The sequence below is a fragment of the Chiloscyllium plagiosum genome, unplaced genomic scaffold (genome assembly GCF_037043375.1).
Source record: "Chiloscyllium plagiosum isolate Xiang-an unplaced genomic scaffold, Cpla_swu_hap1 HiC_scaffold_26, whole genome shotgun sequence".
In the NCBI taxonomy this organism is placed as follows: Eukaryota; Metazoa; Chordata; class Chondrichthyes; order Orectolobiformes; family Hemiscylliidae; genus Chiloscyllium; species Chiloscyllium plagiosum.
The window spans coordinates 58,753,496-58,774,390 of NW_028270164.1; the positions used below are offsets into that span (position 1 = coordinate 58,753,496).

General features: G+C 42.2%; 1 protein-coding gene across 2 annotated transcripts in view; it reads left to right on the forward strand.

The window, feature by feature from the left end:
- The first annotated feature begins 224 nt into the window (after positions 1-224).
- The window catches only part of ipo9 (importin 9), a 74,856-nt gene continuing 54,185 nt past the window's right edge, over positions 225-20,895 (forward strand). For both annotated transcript variants that reach the window (XM_043717094.2, XM_087973782.1), the window contains exons 1-5: positions 225-423; positions 4,860-4,921; positions 8,029-8,115; positions 19,907-20,108; positions 20,218-20,306. In XM_043717094.2, the coding sequence (XP_043573029.1) occupies positions 240-423; positions 4,860-4,921; positions 8,029-8,115; positions 19,907-20,108; positions 20,218-20,306 (624 nt within the window). In that variant the 5' untranslated portion in view covers positions 225-239. The remainder of the gene's footprint in view (positions 424-4,859; positions 4,922-8,028; positions 8,116-19,906; positions 20,109-20,217; positions 20,307-20,895) is intronic.

Sequence of the window (20,895 nt, forward strand, 5' to 3'; positions counted from 1 at the left end):
TTTGTTATCAGCTTTCTTACGATAATTTATTTTCATTTGAACTTTTCCTTTTGTCTGCGGCTTTTGAAGCACACTGTTTGGCGGCTGCTGCACGTTTTTGTATTTCACAGAATTAGTTTTGTGCCAAAGCTGAATGGAAGTGACCGTTAATTCCTCGCGAGCGCTGACGCTTCAAGCCGGAGCCTGGACCTGGAGCCGCCTCTGCGCATGCGTAGTCCTGGTTTCCGGTCGGCGGGAAAATGGCGGCGGCGGGAGCGGGCGCGGGACTCCGCGGCGGAGCGGCTCATGGGAACCCTGGCACCGGGGCTGTGCAACAGGGACTCAAAGAGGCGCTCTTCGAGGCACTCAGCTCCATCCTGTCCCCCGTGCAGGAAGTACGGGCCGCTGGCGAGGAACAGATTAAAGTCCTGGAGGTGACAGAGGGTGAGTGAATGGGAGGGGGCCGGGGGGGGGTGGGGCGAGTGGATTGGGAGGGGGGAGGGTGAGGGTTGGGAGGGGGTGGATGGGGCACGGGGAGGCAGAGTGGAGGGGGAAGGGTGAGTGGTGGGTAAGGGTCGGGTGCGGGGGCGAGGCCGAGGGGGTATGGGGAGGACAGTGGGGGTGGGGTGAATGAGGGTGTTGATGGGCATGGGGTGAGTGAGGGTGTTGAGAGGTTGTGGATGGTGAGAAGATGGGAGTGAATGGCGGCGGGGGTGAGGTGACTGGATGGTGAGAGCATAGGCAGAAGGGGATGGGATGCTGAAGGGTGGGAGCTAGGAGGTTTGGTATGGGTGCAGTGAGTAAGGGTGAACATTGAGGAAGTGTGGGGGGACGTTTGGATGTTGAAGGTGTTGGGCAAGGGGGTGGGGTTGAGCATTTAGGGAAGGGGGCTGCAAGAAAGGTATTGTGTTGAGTGAAATGTTGCCTGGATACTGAAACTATCTGTCTCACCTTGTTACAAGACCTGGGCAACATCCAGACTTGCCTGATAAGTGGCAAATAACATTCACGTGACACGGTGACAATCTCAAACAATGGGAGATTACTGTGTAGAAGAATTGTCGTAGAGTCATAGAGGTGTACAGCATGGAAACAGACCCTTCGGTCCAATCTGTCCATGCCGACCAGAAATCCAGTGATCCAGGCGATTGCTCATAAATGTTTTTTTTAAAGTCTGGAAATTTGGTTTTCTGAAAATTCTTGCTATTATACAGCCGTTTGTGTTCTGTTCTTCAAGATCTTCATTGCAATCAATTCTACGAGTGACTCAGAGTCTGAGCTACTATCATTCATTCAAATTAGTCATGAGGAATGAGCTGTTTGATTGCTGTTCATAAGCAGTTTGTCTATCAGTAGTATAGTACCAGGACTATACTCTTAGTTTTATAATATGCTAAGTTTCCTGAACAAAATAGCCTTGGAATTTTTTTCTTCCATGGGATGACTGCAGGTATCAAGACATCATAGAATCATACCTTGGATCTCTGCAGTGCATGCTGTCATTTTAACTGAGACAATGCTTTTCCTTATGAATTCTAATCTCTTGGTGCTAGGAGTAGAGTCATACAACAATAAAATAGACTGTTCAGTCTAATTAGTCCACGTTGACCATATTTCCAAACTAAACTAGTCCTCCTTGCCTACATTTCGCCCATATCCCTCCAAACCTTTCCTATTTGTATATTTAAATGTTTTTTAAATGTTGTAAATGTACCTGCATTCACTGATTCCTCTGGCAGATCATTTTACACTCAAAGAATGTTTGTGTTTTTTTAAAAAAACTTGCCACTCAAGTCCTTTTTAAAACATTTTCCTTTCACCTTAAAAACATATCCCCTACTTTCCATCTCCCCTGCTCTAGGGAAGAGACTATGCCCCTAATGATTTTACAAAACCTCTATACGGTCACACCTGAACTCATGTGCTCCAGTGAAAATGTCCCAACCTATCCAGTATTTTTATAACTCAAACCGTCTATTCCTGACAACATTTTTTTTAGATTACTTACAGTGTGGAAACAGGCCCTTCGGCCCAACAAGTCCACACTGATCCTCCGAAGAGCAACCCACCCAGACCCATTCCTCTACATTTACGCCTTCACCTAACACTGCGGGCAATTTAGCATGGCCAATTCATCTAACCTGCACATGTTTGGACTGTGGGAGGAAATCTGAGCATCCGGAGGAAATCCATGCAGACACGGAGAATGTGCAAACTTCGCACAGACAGTTGCCCAAGGCGGGAATTGAACCTGGATCATCTTGGGCAATCTTTTCTGAACTCTCAATTTAAAAGTATCCTTCCTGCAGCAGAGTGACCAGAACTACTTATCAAACACAGAAACAGCAGGTATTCTCAAAGGATACGATAATGTCCTCAGGCGAGTAAATTGTAGATTCACTTGTCTTCCAAACATAATTATTCTGTTTCAGTGAAATCATCTCTTATTCTTCTCAACCTGACTGAATATAGGACGTTGCACTTGATTTTTTTTATTAGGTCAATATTGTCATGCAACAAATTTATCTGTATATGCTCTAAGTATGTGGGTGTGTTGGGAAAGTCTCTTGAAAATCCTGAAGTCGCCCTGGAGACTCCTCTCAAGGGGATGATCACAAGAAAAGTTACTCGTGTCAGTTGACCAGAAGTGAAGGATGAGGAACTGCTTCTCCAATCATGGGTCCACTAGTGAAGCTATCAGCAAAAACAGGAGAGAAACAACCTGTGTTTGGAGGAGCAGCGAGCAGTGTTAGTAAGTGCTGACAATGTAGGAGTTTTGAAGGCAAAGGGTCAGGAGTACAGAACCTGTATGGGGGTTGTGCTGAGATCAGGGAGTGGGTGCTGGAAAAAGCAATTTAGGCAAAAGAGGGAGGCTGCAAGGTGTCTGGGGACGTGAAGCATCTGAAAGGCGAATAGTACTGAGTATGAGAGGTCAAGGTTAAGAAGATGAGTGCCTTAATGGGGATGGAGGGAGAACCAGAAAAGAGATGGGCCATGCAAGGACAGTGAGGGAGATGGTCCTGACAGGGGAATAGGATAGATGCAAGAGGTTTGGGGCAGATTTTAAAGCGCTGGTAAACACTACCTTATTAATCAATTCTGATGACTAAATTGCAGCAAATTTGTGTGTAGTTTCTCTTTATTCTCTTCCTTCCTTCTTCAGTAATAGTATTAAATTATCTAGCTTTCAATCTATTGTAACTTGTGGTATCTTTGTAATATTGGGAGATCATTGTTGCTATCTCTGCACCCATTTTTATGTAATAATAGCATATAGGTTTTCAGAATCAGGAGATTTGTTGACTATTACATTTTTACATAATTCATACTTAGTTTTCTCACTTGCGTTAGAAACTTGGTTCCCAACTATTTGTGGTATTAGCTTTGTTGGTTCGGTTGTGAAGACATGCACACAAGTATTTAACTTAATTGTAAAATCGTTACTTTCCATTATAATTTCTTTTATCGCAGGCTCCAAGAGACCCACATTTACAATAGACAATAGGTGCAGGAGTAGGCCATTCAGTCCTTTGAGCCAACACCACCATTCATTATGATCATAGCTCATCATCCTCAATCAGTATCCTGTTCCTGCCTTATCCCCATAACCCTTGATTCCACTCTCCTTAAGAGCTCTATCCAACTCTTTCTTGAAAGCATTCAGAGACTTGGCCTCCACGGCCTTTTGGGGCAGAGCATTCCATGAACCCACCACTCTCTGGGTGAAAAGGTTTCTCCTCAATTCTGTTCTAAGTGGCCTACCCCTTATTTTTAAACTGTGTCCTCTGGTTTGGGACTCAACCATCAGCGGAAACATGCTTCCTGTCTCCAGAGTGTCCAATCCCTTCATAATCTTCTACGTCTTAATCAGATCCCCCCTCAGCCTTCTAAACTCAAGCGTTACATGCCCAGTTGCTCCAATCTTTCAGCGTAAGATAGTACCGCCATTCTGGGAATTGACCTCGTGAACCTACGCTGCACTCCCTCAATAGCCAGAATGTCTTTCCTCAAATTTGGAGACCAAAACTGCGCACAACACTCCAGGTGTGATCTCACCAGGGCCCTGTACAGCTGCAGAAGAACCTCTTTGCTTCTATACTCAATTCCTCTTGTTATGAAGGCCAGCATGCTATTAGCTTTCTTCACTGCCTGCTGTACCTGCATGCTTGCTTTCATTGACTGATGAAAACTAGGAGAAAGTGAGGACTGCAGATGCTGGAGATCAGAGCTTAAAAATGTGTTGCTGGAAAAGCGCAGCAGATCAGGCAGCATCCAAGGAGGAGGAGAATCGACGTTTCGGGCATAAGCCTATCCAGATGTGTCGTAATTTTGTTCTTTATAATTGACTCCAGCATTTTTCCCACCACTGAGATCAGACTAACTGATCTATAATTCTGTTTTCTCTCTCCCTCCTTTCTTAAAAAGTGGGACAACATTAGCCACCCTCCAATCTGCAGGAATTGATCCTGAATCTATAGAACATTGGAAAATGATCACCAATGCGTCCACGATTTCTAGAGCCACTTCCTTCAGAACCTTTACTTTCACCATTCTCTTTTGACTAATCTGCTTTCATATTCCAGTTAATTTTTTTTTTGTCATCTGGTGTCTAGAATTTAAGTGATGATTAGAGTTACTAGAACAAAAACTGAAATTGCTGGAGAGAGACAGCAGCTCTGGCAGCAGCTGCAGAGCGAAAGCAGAGTTAACATCTCAGGTCCAGTAGCCCACCTTTTAGAATTTAGAATTACTAACCTTGACAAAGGTATAAGCTTCCTATTATTGTTAATTGCTAATTAGCCATGGATTGAATAACATTTTTTTTTCTCCTTAAGTCTTTTATATTTCTCAATGGATTGTGTTGATATAATCTATTTCAGAGTTCGGTGTTCACTTGGCTGAGTTGACAGTGGATCCACAAGGTGTTCTAGCTATTCGACAGGTAGGTGCAGAATGTCATGGTAACATTGGTCTGGAGGAGGTCAAGGCAATTAGAGCTTTAAATTTGAAAAACTTGGCCATTATTACAATGAACGAAACCTATGTAAACCAACATAGTGGACCTTCAAAAAATCTTACACTTACTGAGACTCCCTCCCTCGATGAGATTTGAATTATAGAACATATAGGATGTACTCTGAAGCCATGGATAAGCTTAAAACAAGGTCTTTGCAGCACCAAGCCCTTTTAAAAATTTTTTTTTTTAAAATCACGCTTTCATAGGATGTCGGTGTTGTTGACAAGTTTACTATCCATATCTAATTGACCTTGAGCTTGTGGTGATGAGCTGCTTTCTTAAAGTATTGATAACCATGTGGTGTAGGTCCATTGACAATGCTGTTAGGGAGGGAGTTCCAGGATATTGACCTGGTGACAATGAAGGAACATCAGCATTCTTCCGAAATAGGAGAGGACAGGCATTTGCTGCTCCTGTCTTTCTAGGTGGCAGGCGGGGAAGTGCTGTGGAGGAAGCTTTGGTGCATTTCTGCTGGGCGTCTTGTAGATGGTATGTTGTGTCGATAATGAAATTAGTTAATGTTTAAGGTAGTAGACAAGGTGCCAGTCAACGTAAAACACATGGGAAACAAACTATAGACAGGTGATAGTGGGTTTATGAATAAAGTTGCTTTTGTGGAATGGAGAGTTCTTTATCTAGTATTCATAGCTACAGAAAATAGTTCCATTCCAAAGATCAAAAATTTACTCCCCAGAGATAAAGATTTCCTTGCTGTGAATTCTGGACAAAGACCCAAGTGCAATGATCATTTTAAAATTGAAACCGACAAAGAAATGGTTTGTGAGGATTTGGTCCAGCTCTCACAAGCTATATCATAGCTACATCATTTGGTCCATGGAGTGTGCACCGACCTCCTGAAGAACATTGATCCTAGACCCAACCCCCCACCCTGTCCCCATATCCCTGCATTTGCCATTAGCTAATCCACTTAACTTGCATATTTTGCACTGTGGGAGGAAACCAGAGCACCTGGAAGAAATCCACACAGACTTGAGGAGAACATGCAAGCTCCACACAGACAGTTACCCAAGGCTGGAATTGAACCTGTCTCTGATGCTGTGAGCCATCACTGCTAACCACTGAGCCATTATGGCGCTCCTATATAAGAAAGTGTACTCAATTTAGCAACTAAAAACAGGCAGTCCTTCAGTCAGAAATGTGTTTTCTGTCAAGTCTGCCTGAAAATTTCAGTCATATCCTACTGAGTTGGGCTGAAAGGCAAAGTAAACCAGAAGCATCTCTCCCTCTCTTAACTCCCCTTAAGTTAGACCTAACTAGTTTGAGATTGTTCAGCCTGCCATGTTATTTTTGTTCTGTGTGGCGTACATTGCATTTTTGTGTGATAAGTGAAATTCAGAGCAAACTGTGTTAGATGTAAAATAGTTTAATTTACATTTGATTTGCCCTCAATGAGGTGTTGGCCAGTCATTGTATTCCAAAATGTGGAAGAAAAAAATATGACGACGCATGATTAGTGTCCAGACACACACTGTGGTTTAATTATCATGATCCTGGAATTTGCTGCTATATGCTATTCTGTTTTAGATAGTAAAGTTTATGATCATAAGAGATAGGGCCTAGTTTGGGTTACTAACACAATAGCCAATAGATTAGAGTTCAGATTACCAAATATAGATAGCTGATGTGTGTTACGATGTGGAGATGGAACCCCTGTGCTAATTAAAACACTCAGAGGAACTCTTCTCGTAATCTGATGATGATGTGAGTGAAAGAAAATCCCTGATTTTCACTCGTTAAAGAAAAAAAACTATTTATTTTCCTAACAGTGAACTAAACAAAACTATCAGCAAACCCAAACCCTCTTTTTCTAAACTAATCACGATCTGACACCAATGCTATTAAAATGCATTATAATTGGAGCAGTGTTACTAAATATTAAACAATTACTAGACTGTAACTTAATCTGTAACTAAAGTCCGTACAGTGTCTAATGTTGTCGTCTTCTGCATCTGCTGCTTTCTTCCGTCTTTCTGATTCTGCTTTCTTCTCCCTGGCCATCTTCTGATTTTTTTTTGCCTAAGAGTGTCTTTGTATAAAATTCCTTGGTATCTTTCCTAAGGGTGCTTTCTGAGATTTCTTTCAGACCTGTTCAGGGCTATTAGATGTCTTTCACTGGCTTTCTCTCCACCCGATTTTTCAAAAACACAAATTTTTATACCCTGATTACATCTGTAAGTCTTATAGTCGTATTGGTTTCAGTCTGTCAATATTATTATTTTAAATTGGATTGACTTTGAAGGGCTCTAGCAATTGGTCAGATTTGAATTGTTGTCAAAATAGCAACCAAAACTCGGGTATCTATTTAACAGCCAGTTATTACATGTGTCTAGTTTGCAATAGCCTGTCTCCCGTCGAGTGTGTGATGCTGGAAAATCACAGCAGGTCAGGCAGCATCCGAGGCGCAGGAGAATCAACATTTCGGGCATAAGCCTTTTGTCAGGAATGAGGCTGGGGGTCTGAGAGATAAATGTAAAGGGGGGAGGGGGCAAGGTAGCTGAGAATGGCAATAGGTAGATGAAGGTGAGGGAAAAGGTGATAGGTCGGAGAGGAGGGTGGAGTGGATAGGTGAGAAAGATGATGGACAGGTCAGGTGGGCAGTTAGAACCTGTGATAATGTTGGGGGAGGGGAAATGGGGAAACTGTTGAAATCCACATCAATCCTGTGTGGTTGCAGGGTCCCAAGGCAGAATATGAGGCGCTCTTCCTCCAGCTGTCAGGTGGTAAGGGTTTGGCGATGGAGGAGGCCCAGGACCTACAATGTCTTTAGTGGAGTGGGAGGGAGAGTTGAAGTGATTAGTTACGTTGGTGCAGGTGTCCCAGAGATGTTCTCTGAAATGATCTGCAAGTAGGCGTCCCGTCTCCCAGTTGCTGTGTATACTGACAAGCATTTTCTGTCTTAAAGGGGACCATACATTCTTTTCAACTCTGTTATTCTACCCAGCTTCGCAACATGTGTTATCCAAGAAATGTATATGAGCAAAAACATTTAACTAAGCACTTTTTGTCCACAGCTGGCATCTGTAATTCTCAAGCAATACGTGGAGAATCACTGGTGTAATCAATCTGAGAAATTCCACCCACCAGAGACTACTGAGAGGGTAAGAATGGCAGAAGAATGAGAATAATAGAAATCTGTTAGTTTTGGCAATGGGTAACCGGCACCAGTATGAAACAACATAAGACTGAGGTGCTTGGAAATATGGGAAAGCCAGGTACCACTGGAGCAGAAAATAATTAAATAGCTCAGATGTGTGAGCAATCACCCATTGTGACTTCAAACCAATCTAAGATGGGCTTGGTGCATACGTATATTTATATAGAGTTATGATCCCAATGGAAGCCTATAACCTGAATAGAATGGAATACCCAAACAATGCTAACAAATTAATTGAGATGAGATTTCACATGTTAACTTTTACTGTAACAGACCAACCCAAAACCAAAATGCTATTTCAATATAAATTAACAATTTCACTTTAAGATGAACAAAGATAAGTCTGATGAAAATGCAAGCATTCCCTCCTTTCTGTGTGTAGTGTTGATCTCAATTGCCCAATCCTGCAATCCCAGGTGGACATTCCATTGTTTTGCTCAGACTACAGTATCCTAGGCCCCAAAAAGAATCCTCTGCCAGACCTTCAGTGTTTACCACGCAGTTATCTATGACTTCATTTCTGTCTCTGTTCACAGCTTTATTATTCAGTCATTAAACTGTTCCCTTTCTTCTGAGTTGAACCTCTCAAGCCCTTGCTGTTCATGTTCTCCTCAACTGAGACCTTGGGAAACTTGCATGGTTTGTAATACCAAGAGTTCTCTAATTATAGGCTCTGCATACTATTACACAGGCTGAAATTCAGCACTCAGTTTTCTTTTCTGGTCATCAAATTTTTGTCTACATTTTGGATTTGAACCTTGTCCCCCTATCAGGTTAATTTCCAAGGTCCCAGGATCTAATTGTAAAGAATTCCAATTATACCACCATTCCAGTGTTTTTTTTCATTGTGAATTATCTTAAAGGATAGTTCATAAATGCACATTTGGCAACGTACTATTAGGATATTGAACAGAAGGAACAGAGTTGTCTTATTAGTAAGGAATGAAACAGGCAGAAATTGCTGGAAAAGCTGTGCAGGTCTGGCAGCATTTGTGAAGAGAAATTTAATATTAAAATTTCGGGTTGAGTGGTCCTCAAATTTTCGGCTTTTATTCAGTAAGAAATGAAATTAATTCAAGAGTAAAAATTTATGCAGAGTCAGTAAACGTCAAAGCTGTGTGGATAGAATTGAGGAACCGCAAAAGGAAAAAAGAGAATGATGTGAGGTGTTTATAGGCTTCCCAACCGTAGTCAAGATTGGGCAGAAAATAAATTGAGATCAAAAAGGCAGTAAGAAAAGTGCAATTACAATGATTTTGGGGACTTCAGTATGTAGGTGAACTGGGAAATATCTAGTTGATGGCAGATTCCAAGAAAAGGAATTTGTGGAATGAAATGAGATTTTTTGTTTTTGGAGCAGTTTGTGATAGAGCTCACTGGGGATACTTAATTTAGAATTGGTGATCTATAATGAGACAATCTTGAATTTGGAGCTTCAGGTAAAGGTACCCCCTAGGATTTACCCTGCAGTTTGGGAAGGAGAAGCTGGAATCAGATGGCAATTGCCAGGTAGCAGCGCTGACGAAGGAGCCGCGATCCATAAGCTTGTGCTTCCGAATAAACCTGTTGGACTATAACCTGGTGTTGTGATTTTTGACTGTATATAATTGAGTAAACGTACTACAACAACCAAGAGCCAGAGTTAATTGGAAGGGGAAGCTAGTAGGGACTACAGTGAAGCAGCAATGACAGGATATTTTGAGGGTAATTTAGGGGCAGAAATTCATCCCAAGGAAGAAGAAACATACTATGTGTAGGATGAGGTAACCATGGCTGACAGGGGAAGCATAAAATCAAAAGAAAAAGCATACAGTGTGGTGCATCATAAAACCCCTATAGTGTGGAAAGACATCATTCAACATAACCATTCCTGCACTGACCTTCTGAAGAGCATCCCACCCATCCCATCCCCGGAAACCCATGCAGCCACGTGGAGAACATGCAAAATCTATACTGACAGTTACCCAAGGCTGGAATTGAACCTGGCACTGAGAGGCAGCAGTGTTTAACACTGAGCCACCATGTCATCCTAGAATCTTTGTGGCCCAAACCACCACTGTAAAGATGAGTAGGAAGCCAGAGTATTGAGCAGCCTTTTAAAGAGTAGCTTCTAAACTTTTAAAAAATGGCAACCTAAACAATAAGTGGTGGTGGGTGGGGAGGGAATATGAGAGTAAGCAATTTAATAATATTAAAGTAGATTGCTAGGGTTTTTTGTAAGATATCTAAAAGGCAAGAATAGACATTGGGCTGCTGCAAAATTAGGCTGGAGAAGGAGTAATAGGGAACCAAGAAATGGTGCAGGAATAGGTACTTTGCATCAGTTTCCACAGTGAAAGACACCAGCATACCAAAGCTTTGAGAGTCAGTGAGTGGTGTAGTGGCTGTCACTAAGAAGAAGTCAGTGAGTGGTGTAGTGGCTGTCACTGGGGAAGCTGAAAGGTCTGAAAGTTGATAAATCGCTTAGACTAGATAGACTACATCCTAGGGTTCTGAAAAAGACAGCTGAAGAAATTGTAGAGGCATTGGTGATATTTCAGGAATCATTGGAGTCAGGGAGGGTGCCAAAAGACTGAAAAATGATTAACGTAACGTCCATTTACAAAGGAGGGAGGCAGAAGATTGGAAACTGCAGGCCAGTTAGCCTGGCTTCTGTCTTTGGTATGATTTTAATGTCTTATTAAGGATGAAATTGTGGTGCATGGTAAAGTAGGGCAGAGTCAGCATGGCTTTGTCAAGGGGACGTCATGTCTGAAATCTGTCAGAAGTCTTTGGGGACGTAACGAGCAAATTAGACAAGGAAGAGCCAGTGAATGAGTTCTGTTTGAATTTGCAGAGGGCCTTTGACAGGGTCCTGCACTAAACTAGGTTGTTAAATTAATTAAGATCCAATGCAGTAAGAAAGTGCAAAGGTCTGGCTTGGATAGAATATTGACTGACTGGCAGAAGGCAGAAAGTGGTGGTAAAAGGATCTTTTTTCAGGCTGGCAGCTGGTGACTCATGAAGTTTTGCAGCGGTCAATTTTGGGACCACAACTATTCACATTACACATTAATGATGGGGACAAAGGAACTGAGGGCATTTGCTGCTCAGTCTGCAGATGTTAGGTGAAGGGAGAGGTAGTGTTGAGGAAGTGGGGAGGCTGCAGAAAGACTTAGACTGGCTAGGAAAGTGTGCAAGGAAATGTCAGATGGAATGCAATTTGGAAAAATGAGAGGTTATGCACATTGGTCGGAAGAATAGAGATGTAGACTATTTTGTAAATAGGGAAAGGCTTTGGAAATCTGGAGCACAAGTGATTTGGGAGTCCTGGTTCAAGAATCTGTTAACCTTAACATGCAAGCTTAATTGATTGTTAGAAATGCAAATGTAGTGTTAGCATTCATTCAAGAGGGCTAGAATAAAAGAACTGCAATGTACTGCTGAGGCTGTATAAGTCTCTGGCCAGACTGCATTTGGAATGTGAGCGGTTTTGGGCCGTGTATCTAAGGGAGGATGTGTTGGCACTGGCGAGGATCCAGGGGAGCTTCACAAGAATGATCCCGGGGATGAAGGGCTTGTCACCTGAGGAACAGTTGAACACTTTTTTTGGGTATGTACTTGATGAGAGTTTAGAAGGTTAGTGGAGGATGATGAAGGATGATTGAAACTGAGAGGCCTAGAAAGAGTGGACGTGGACAAGATACTTCCACGAGGAGGAGAGATTAGGACCCGAAGGCATAGCCTTCCCGTGAACGGGTGGCTCTTTAGAACAGAGATGAGGGGGAATCCAAGATGGTGGCAATCTAACAGGTCTGCCTTGCTGAGCTCTGCATCATAACTAAAGCAAAGTGGTGCTTTCACTCTTCCCAATTAAGCTATTTTGGAGATAATTGATAGTTTAATATTAGTAGAGTTGCTGCGCACCTTTTTCGGTAAGGGAAGGTGACTAGAGGTAAAGGACAGAATAAATCACAACAGGCAGGACACTCCCTGCAGCATCAGACGGGGCTGCAGCTGTGGCATCCCCTGAAATCCCTACTCATGGTCGATGGACTCACCTACTCAGCAAGGCTTGGCTGTAGACATCGCTAAACCCTGGGAGAATATCAAGGCTGAAAATGTGTTGCTGGAAAAGCGCAGCAGGTCAGGCAGCATCCAGGGAACAGGAGAATCGACGTTTCGGGCATAAGCCCTTTTTCAGGCTTATGCCCGAAACATCGATTCTCCTGTCCCTGGATGCTGCCTGACCTGCGCTTTTCCAGCAACACATTTTCAGCTCTGATCTCCAGCATCTGCAGACCTCACTTTCTCCAGAATATCAAGGCATCAATTGAAGAGAACCGCACCAGGCTGGACCCAATCACTGCCATGCTGCAGAAGCATGAGCAGGGACTGCAGAATTTCGGGAGGAGGTCGAGCAGCAGACCACGACGTCAGAGACCGTGGTCGAGTCCTTGGCAGGATATATCCAGGCCCTGGAGAAGCGTACAGGCCTTCGTAGAGCTGGTCGATTACCTTAAGAATAGAGGTTGAAGAGAAAACATCTGGGTGGTAAGGCTGTAGGAGCGAGAGGAAGGCGAGCAGCCAGCCAGCTTACTCGAAGAATGGCTGTTGTGTTTTCTGGGTGGGCCAGGTGCAGATTGAGAGCGCGGTCTTCGTGTGATTCCAGTCCGATAGGGACAAACAAAAGCTAATGGGAGCCTCCAGATTGTTGGGAAAGGGTCCACAGGCCCTGGTTTATAAAGGATCAAAGATCATGTTTTTTCAGGACTTCTGTTACGGATCACAGCTGCAGAGGAAGTCCTTTGATGAGGTGAAGAAGAGACTGAGGGATCTGGATATTCAGTATTCCATCAGGTACCTGGCAATGCTCCATTTTAATCATGAAGGGTCCATGCATGTGTTTTACGCCTCAGGAAAAGCAAGAAACCTTCTGGACACTTTGAAATAGATCGGATGGTCCAAAGAACATGGGCAATAATGTTTTCTTTTCTTTTCCCTTTTTTTCTCTACTTTGTGTACTGTAGGCAGGGGGCGAGTCTATCATCAAGTGTTTTTTGTACATTGGAATTAGTTTCGTTTGGTTTTTAGTAGAGGTAATTTTTGAAAGTTTTGTTGACGTAGTTTTAGTGTGTGTATTTTCTAGACTCCATGAGTCTCCATTTATTTTACTCTTGGCGAGTTGTGAGAAGGGTTCTTCCTTTCAGGGGTTCAACAGTTGTTATAGAGGGGTATGGCTAAGTGTCTCCTCAAATGGTGCACCTGGAATATTAGGGGGAGTCACTCGCCAGTCAAGAAAAAAGGAGTACTTTCAAGTCTCGGGAAGGAGAGGGTTAATATTGCCCTGTTGCAAGGAACACCAAAAGTTACAACAGGGTAGGTTTGGTTGGGTGTTTTTTTTTTGTCCTTTTAACACTAAGAGCAGGGAAGTGACCATACTTGTCCAGCAGTGTCTCCCATTACGTTTTTAGATCAAGTTAAAGATGAATATGGGCGGTTTGTAATTCTTAAAGCTTTAATACATGGTGAAGAGTATGACATCGTAAATATCTACTGTCCCCCAGCACACTCCACACAGATTCCTGACTGCTGTGCTTTTGAAGTTGATTGCCCTTAGAATGTGACACATCATAGGGGGAGATTTTAATCACGTCATGAACCCCACAATGGATAGAATGCCCAATAGTCACACACATACCTCTCCACAATCCAAGTAATTGGTTGACTTATGTGTGGAATTGGGGCTTGTGGGTGTTTGGAGATGCCTCCACCGTAGGAGTAGGGACTTCACCTTTTTCTCTAATCCACACAATGTCCCACCAGGATTGACCTTTTTCTAGCACCCTTGGTTTTCCTCGATTTGGTGATGTCCTGTAAAATTGAAAACATAGCCATTTCTGATGTGCGGCATTGTATTTGAAGGTTGAGATTAAAGGCAATGGAACAGGTTCACAGCATTGACGAATGGATCCTTTCATTCTCAAGGACAGTAAGTTTGTTGAGTACTTCACAAGTGAATTTAAAGCATTTTTGGATTTTTGGCTATCAATTCGGGTAAGGCTAGTAACCTGTCTATACTCTGGGAGACTGCTAACGTATACGAGAGGGGGTTAGTTGTCTCTTCGGCCAGCCGTAAGCGACAAGGGAGAGCAGCAACATCTGCTCCAGGTACAGTTGAAGGCAGCTGAGACAGCATATTTTGATTGGCCATCAGTGACTAATTGCAGCGAGTCGCAGCTCTCCAGGTTACTTTGAATTCCATGCTCATTCAGACAGCAAAGAAAATTCCCCTCCATCAAACAAAGGCTGTTTGAACAAGGCGATAGGCTTGGCAAATACTTGGCGTATCTGGCCAAGAAAAAGACCACCCTCCAATCCAGTACATCAATTAGAGAAGGCACTGGGATTCTTATTTGTGACTCTGAAAGTATCAGTGCGACATCTCAAGTTTTTACTCTGAGTTATATCGGTCGGCATGCTGTGAGAATAGGTGGGCTCAATGGAGTCATCTTTTTTAAGAACCTGGATCTTCCAGGTGTGACCTTGGAACAGGTGTCGGTTCTTAACGTCCCTGTGACAGTGTGAGAGAGAGGAGGAAGTAAGACCGTTTGAAAGAAGGAAGACGCCTAGCCCTGAGAGTCTCCCAAGTGAATTCTACAAAAAATTTATAAATATCCTGTCAGGGCCAATGTTGGATGTGTACAACTATTTGTACAGTCATGGCTGCCTCCCACCATCCCTGAGAGAGGCCAACACCTCTCCCATCCTTAAGGAAGGGAAGATTCCAGAGAACTGTGCTTCATATAGGGCTATTTCGCTGTTAAATTTGGACTTTGACATTTTATCCAAGACACTTATGCGAAGACGAGGGAAGATGTTGCCCTCTATTGTTAAGGAGGACCAGACAGGTTTTTATAAAGGGCCGTAGGTCTTCCAATAATATTAGAAGATTGCTGGCGCACTTGGACCATATTCATTAACGATCGGTTCAGAGTTTGGTCTCTTTTGACACAGAGGCGGCATTAGACCGGGTGGAAAGGCCAAATTTTTTTTAATACTTTTGAACGGTTTAGCCTCGGTGAGGTCTTTGTCAGATGGGTGGAGGTCCTGTATAGTGACCCTCTGGCTGTGGTTCTCACCAGTGGTGTAAGATTTAGTAATGTCAGTATTGGTAACAGCTATAGGTCTGACACAGAGAGGAGAGTGCTCTTGGTTTGTACTGGTTACCAACTATTGTGGAGCGGTGTCTCGAATGACATTGAGTGACTGTGAGTAAGAGTTGGGAGTGGAGAGCCCCTCAGAGATATGAGAGGACATTTGGGAGAACATGAGAAAGATCTCGATCTGTAACAGAACATATGCCATGCAGTTGAAGGTTCTTCATAGGATTCATTTGGCCCCAGATCGTCTTAGGATATTCAAAAAGGGAGCATCTCCAATCTGCCCCAAGTGCAAAATCAGCATAGATCCCCTCACTGTTTGTGGTCATGCCACTAGCTTCATAGGTACTGGAGCACTGTGGCAGGGGTAACGGAGAGGGTCTTGGGGGCCGAAGTAAAGGGGAAACCGGTCTCTGTCTTCTTGGGCTTGCCGAATTTATCTTCCTTAGACGCACATGGGGGAAAGAAGTATTTAACATTCTCACTTACAATGCAAGGAAGAATATTTTGATGAGCTGGGTGTCTGGGAACCTTCCCGGGCCTGTTGGAATGAAGTTAATTATGGAACGCATCCCTTTGGATTTCCTCACAAATCTGGTGCACCATAAAACAGAACTTTTTTAGAAGACATGGCAGCCCTTTTTTGAATTACATGGACATAGACTTGACTGCCATTTTAATTAGGGCATTTGTTTAGCCATGGTGATTAGGTTTAGTGAGCCTTGTGCCCTTGGAAGAAGAATTCTGAATAAATACGGGCACGAGAATTAATGCTCCCAAAGGTTGGGAGCTTCGGTGTGGTTGCGCTGAGTAGCGTTATTTATTTATAGATTTGTGGCGAATGTGGTTTTTGATTTGTAGAGTAATAGTTAGTTCATTGTAGTTATTATTTTTAATTGTATTTATGTACTTTTATAATTTTGTAAAGAACAAAATTTCTCTATAAAAAAACTGAAATGAGGAATTTCTGAAGCCAGAGGATGGCAAATTTGCAGCACTCATTGCTGCAGAGGTCTGTGGCAACCATGTCATTGAGTGCATTTAAGACAGAGGTTCTTGATAAGTAGGGAAATCAAGGGCTACGGAGAGAAGGCAGGAGAATAAGGTTGCAAAACATATCAGCCGTGATCAAATGGTGGAGCAGACTTGATTGGCCAAATGGTGTACTTCTGATCCTGTAACTTATGGTTATAAGTACTGTTATTGATCTGCAGGTACGAGTCTCAAGAGACATGAAATAGCACATCTGGTGAAAGGTAAAATAGGGAGGAACTGTTCCCCTCTGTACAGGCTAGGGTGCAAGAGGGTACACATTTGAAACAGGTATTAAAAGAAGACAAGAGGGAAAATTTTTTTGTGCAGCAAATGGTTAATGTGTAGAATGCCCTGCCCGAGTGTGTGGTGGAAGCAGATTCAGTTGAAGGATTCAGAAGGAAATTACTGTTTTTTTAATAAAGGAAAAGTGTGCATTGTTATAGAGAGAAGGTGGAGTGAAGGCAGTAGGTGAATTATCCATTCAGAAAGCTGTTTTGTACATCATGGACTGAAGATCCATCTCCAATGCTGAAGAATTGTGAAATAAGGGAAAATTGAGAACTTAGGAACCTGCATTCGGGGAAAAAATAAGGAAGGGAGGAAAAGTGAGTGAGTTAGCAGTTTGATCCAAGAAACCTAACAATGGGAAAACAACAGTTGATGGGTCAAAAAGTGAATTCACTTGCTTCACATTAAGGAACAACAGAGGAGCTATTACACTTTTGATGTGTAATCTGAGTTTTAAGAGTCAACAAGATTTGAAAGCAAATTTGCAGGCAAGTTGCAGAAAGCTACATGAACTATTAAATGGTGACTGTGGTACTGTTTTGATCAGTGTGTTTGCTGCTTGGTGAGACAGGAGGAGTTGCTAGAACTAGCTCTGGAGAATAAGGTGTGCCAAGTAGAAGATGTTTCAATGGAAGAGCTTTTGAGGATCAATGATTAAGACACTGATTAAAAATAAAAGTACTTCCGAAGCTAGAAATCTGATATAAAAACTGAAAGTCCTGGAGATATTCAGGAATGGCAGTATCTGAGGAGCCAGAGTTAAAGCTTGTGACAAAGAGCATTGCTGTCAAATGTTAATGTTGTTTAGCGCTCCAGTGTTTATGATCTGAATGGATATGAAGAAAGAACCGCCTCAGGCGACTGACTGTGTGGAGTTTGCAAGTTCTCCCCGTGTCTGCGTGGGTTTCCTCCGGGTGCTCCGGTTTCCTCCCACAGTCCAAAGATGTGCAGGTCAGGTGAATTGGCCATGCTAAATTGCCTGTAGTGTTAGGTAAAGGGTAAATGTAGGGGTATGAGTGGGTTGCGCTTTGGCGGGGCGGTGTGGTCTTGTTGGGCCGAAGGGCCTGTTTCCACACTAAGTAATCTAATCTAAACCAAGGAAAAATTAAAACTAAAAAAATGGATTAGAACTAATTTGTGTATTGCAACCCTCAAAAAGAGAGAGCTTTGTGCAAGTGTGACACATTTCTTTCTGGAAGATGACTTCAAAAGAAGCTTATGTCAGTGAAATATTCATTACACAGTAAGGAGTAAAATTGAATTATGAACAGAGGAAATTTAAAAGATGGAAGAAGAGTCAATCAAGGTATGAGAATGGGTTAGTGCCTGATGTCACAGACAAAAGCGAATCTGGTGAATTTAGATTGCTTCCTTATCTCTTAAGCCAGAAGCAGTTATTTGATTTATTCTTTACTCTCTCTCTCTTCACCCACCTGGGTTGGATTCCAGTTTTTGAAATAAGCATACAGCAAAAACCTTTAAGAGGAAGTCTAAAATAGAATTTACTAACAAAATATTTAGAACATGGGGGAGTTGTTTCGCTACTCCATTCACTTGCACATCAACTCAGGAAGTTAAAAAAAAAGGAAATCCGAGAGATTATAAATTCTGATAAATCTAGAAGTTTTAAAAATCAATTCATTAAGTTGTAAACTCCCAGAGGTAAATCCACTAATAGTTTCCTTGGTGAGCTGAGCCAAATAGTGTTCTTTCTACAAAGCAATGTATAGGCTTCCTTCTAGCCCGGACTTAGATGATGGGACCTAGGCTGGCTACAAACTCAGCATGGAATCTTGCTCTCCCTTGAGGTTAGCTAGCAACCAATTTAGAATCCCAGAAGCAATTATACAAGTATTAAGCAATTATACAATCCCTGCATTGTGGAAAGAGGCCGTTCATCTCATCTAGTCTGTGCCAAACCTTTCAAAGAGCATAGGTGAAGCATTAACTGGACAATTACTGACCAGTCAGACTAATGTTGATGACAATCTGTTACAAAATTAATCCTATGTGGAGAAATGAGCAAATAATGGCAAATCAGTATAGATTAATATTGATTTTAGATGGTTTGCTGTTATTTAACTTGATTGAGTTCTTCATTCCTTTAATGGGCATATGAATGAGAGTAATACAGTTGATATTATCTGAATTTGGAAATTAACATTCAAAAGGCGTTTGATGAAGTACTAAAACTTTTAGTTAAATTAAAGCCCCTGAAATTGAAGGGAAAGTGACAGCATGGATGCAAAACTGGTGGAGGGAGGAAAATGGAATATGGGGTGTATGGTTTGTTCTGGTGTGGAAGCAAATATCTTAGTGTTTCTAAACATTAATATCTGTACTCTGATTTGGATATCTGTACTGTTCTTTTTGAAACATATTAATGACATCATCTTGAAAGTATAAGGGAGAATTTCAAAATTTGTGAATAAAGTAAGATTGCAAATGAAGGAGAGAAATCTGCTTTTGGATGCAGGCTGATGAAATGGGTAGACACATGACAGAATTTGAATGTAGAGAACAAAATGATACATTTTGGTAAGAGAATGAAGGGAGGCCATATGAGTGAAATATAACTTTAAACTAGGTGCCAGGATAGAGATCTGATTGTGTGTACACAAATCTTTGAAATAGCAGAGCAAGTTGAAAAGCTGTTTTAAAAAGAAATGTGTGACTGTTGAGTTTCACAATTTGATAAAGGCATGAAGTACCTGCAGTAAAGTTAAGCTAAAAATTTGCATTAAATTTTAAAAATCCCTATTTGTTATGTTGCACTGCAGGAATGAAAGATCTTAAAGCTGAAGGGAGATTTACTAAAATGGCACAAGGGCGAAGAAACTTGATTGTGTAGAAACTACAGAACTTCATATCAGTCCACATGTTTGTAGTTAACACCCATTCCTACTTTCCATCACTTGACTTAATTGCCTTTTCTGGGAGAGTTGTAGGTTTGTTAGGTTCTAATTGGGAAAACTGAACTCATTGCCTCAGCTAAATTTGTTGTCTTAACCAAATGATTTACAAGTAAGAGGATAAGGTTTTGTAATTTAAAGTAGCAAAGGCTAAATAGTGATCTAGAGCTGTTTGGGGTGCGTGTGTGTCTGTCTCCTTTGTACTCATGTATTAATATACACTGTGGTTCCAATGTGGATCAACTGAGGATGAGCCATAAATGTGGCATATCTATGGTTGCCCACAGACTGAGAATGAATGAGAAAAGTGAATTGAGGATTATCACCATCTGATCATTTGCTTGAACTTTTGTTGTAGGCAAAGGTGGCCATCAGAGAGCTTTTACCAAATGGTCTGCGAGAGTCGATCAGTAAAGTGCGTTCGAGTGTAGCTTATGCTATATCGGCAATAGCTTACTGGGATTGGCCTGAGGCATGGCCAGAGCTCTTCCGACTATTGATGGAGATGCTGATTAGTGGTGATGTGAATGCAGTGCACGGGGCTATGCGGGTGCTCACAGGTATGATTAATGGGTATTCTTTTCAGAACCCTAATTGTTTTAAACCACAATTCAGGAAGATAAAACTGGGGCTCTTTTTGCTTACTAATACCTCTGTCTCCTTCTGCAGAATTCACCCGAGAAGTGACAGATACACAGATGCCACTTGTGGCTCCTGTAATTTTGCCAGAAATGTATAAAATTTTTACAATGGCTGAGGTAAGTGACAAGCGATGGCAGTTGTTCTTTTAGGTTCCCTGAACTATCAAAGACAGAGAAACAAGCTTCCAAAGCCAGTTGAAGTTCTAATATCTATATTAAAGAATTTTAAAATTCCTCATAGGATATGAATGATGCGGAGTAGGTCTCTTATCCAATTCTCTCCCCCCCCCCCCCCCAAAGAAAACAGTTGCTGATGAACACCGTACAACATTGTTGAACTGTAGATACAGCACTGTGCTATTAGGAAGGGGATTTTGATTTTGTTACAATACCCAATATTGGGGAACAGGTTGAATATGATAACATTCCTTGATGTTTAATTTTGCCAAATAACTTGAGTCTGACCTGCACTCGTTACTTGGGTAGCCTGCAAATCAAAGGACATTTAGTTTTCCAACTGGCAGGTTCAGCTGCGCTAGTGAATTGTCACTTGGCCTTCGACCACCCTATTCTGACCAGTGACCCCATATTAGATGACAAAATCAAACTGCTGGAGACGCTCAGCAAGTCTGACAGCGTCTGTGGAGAGAAAAGAGTGAATGCTTTAAGTTCAGTGACCCTTGTTCAGAATATTCAGGGCTGATCT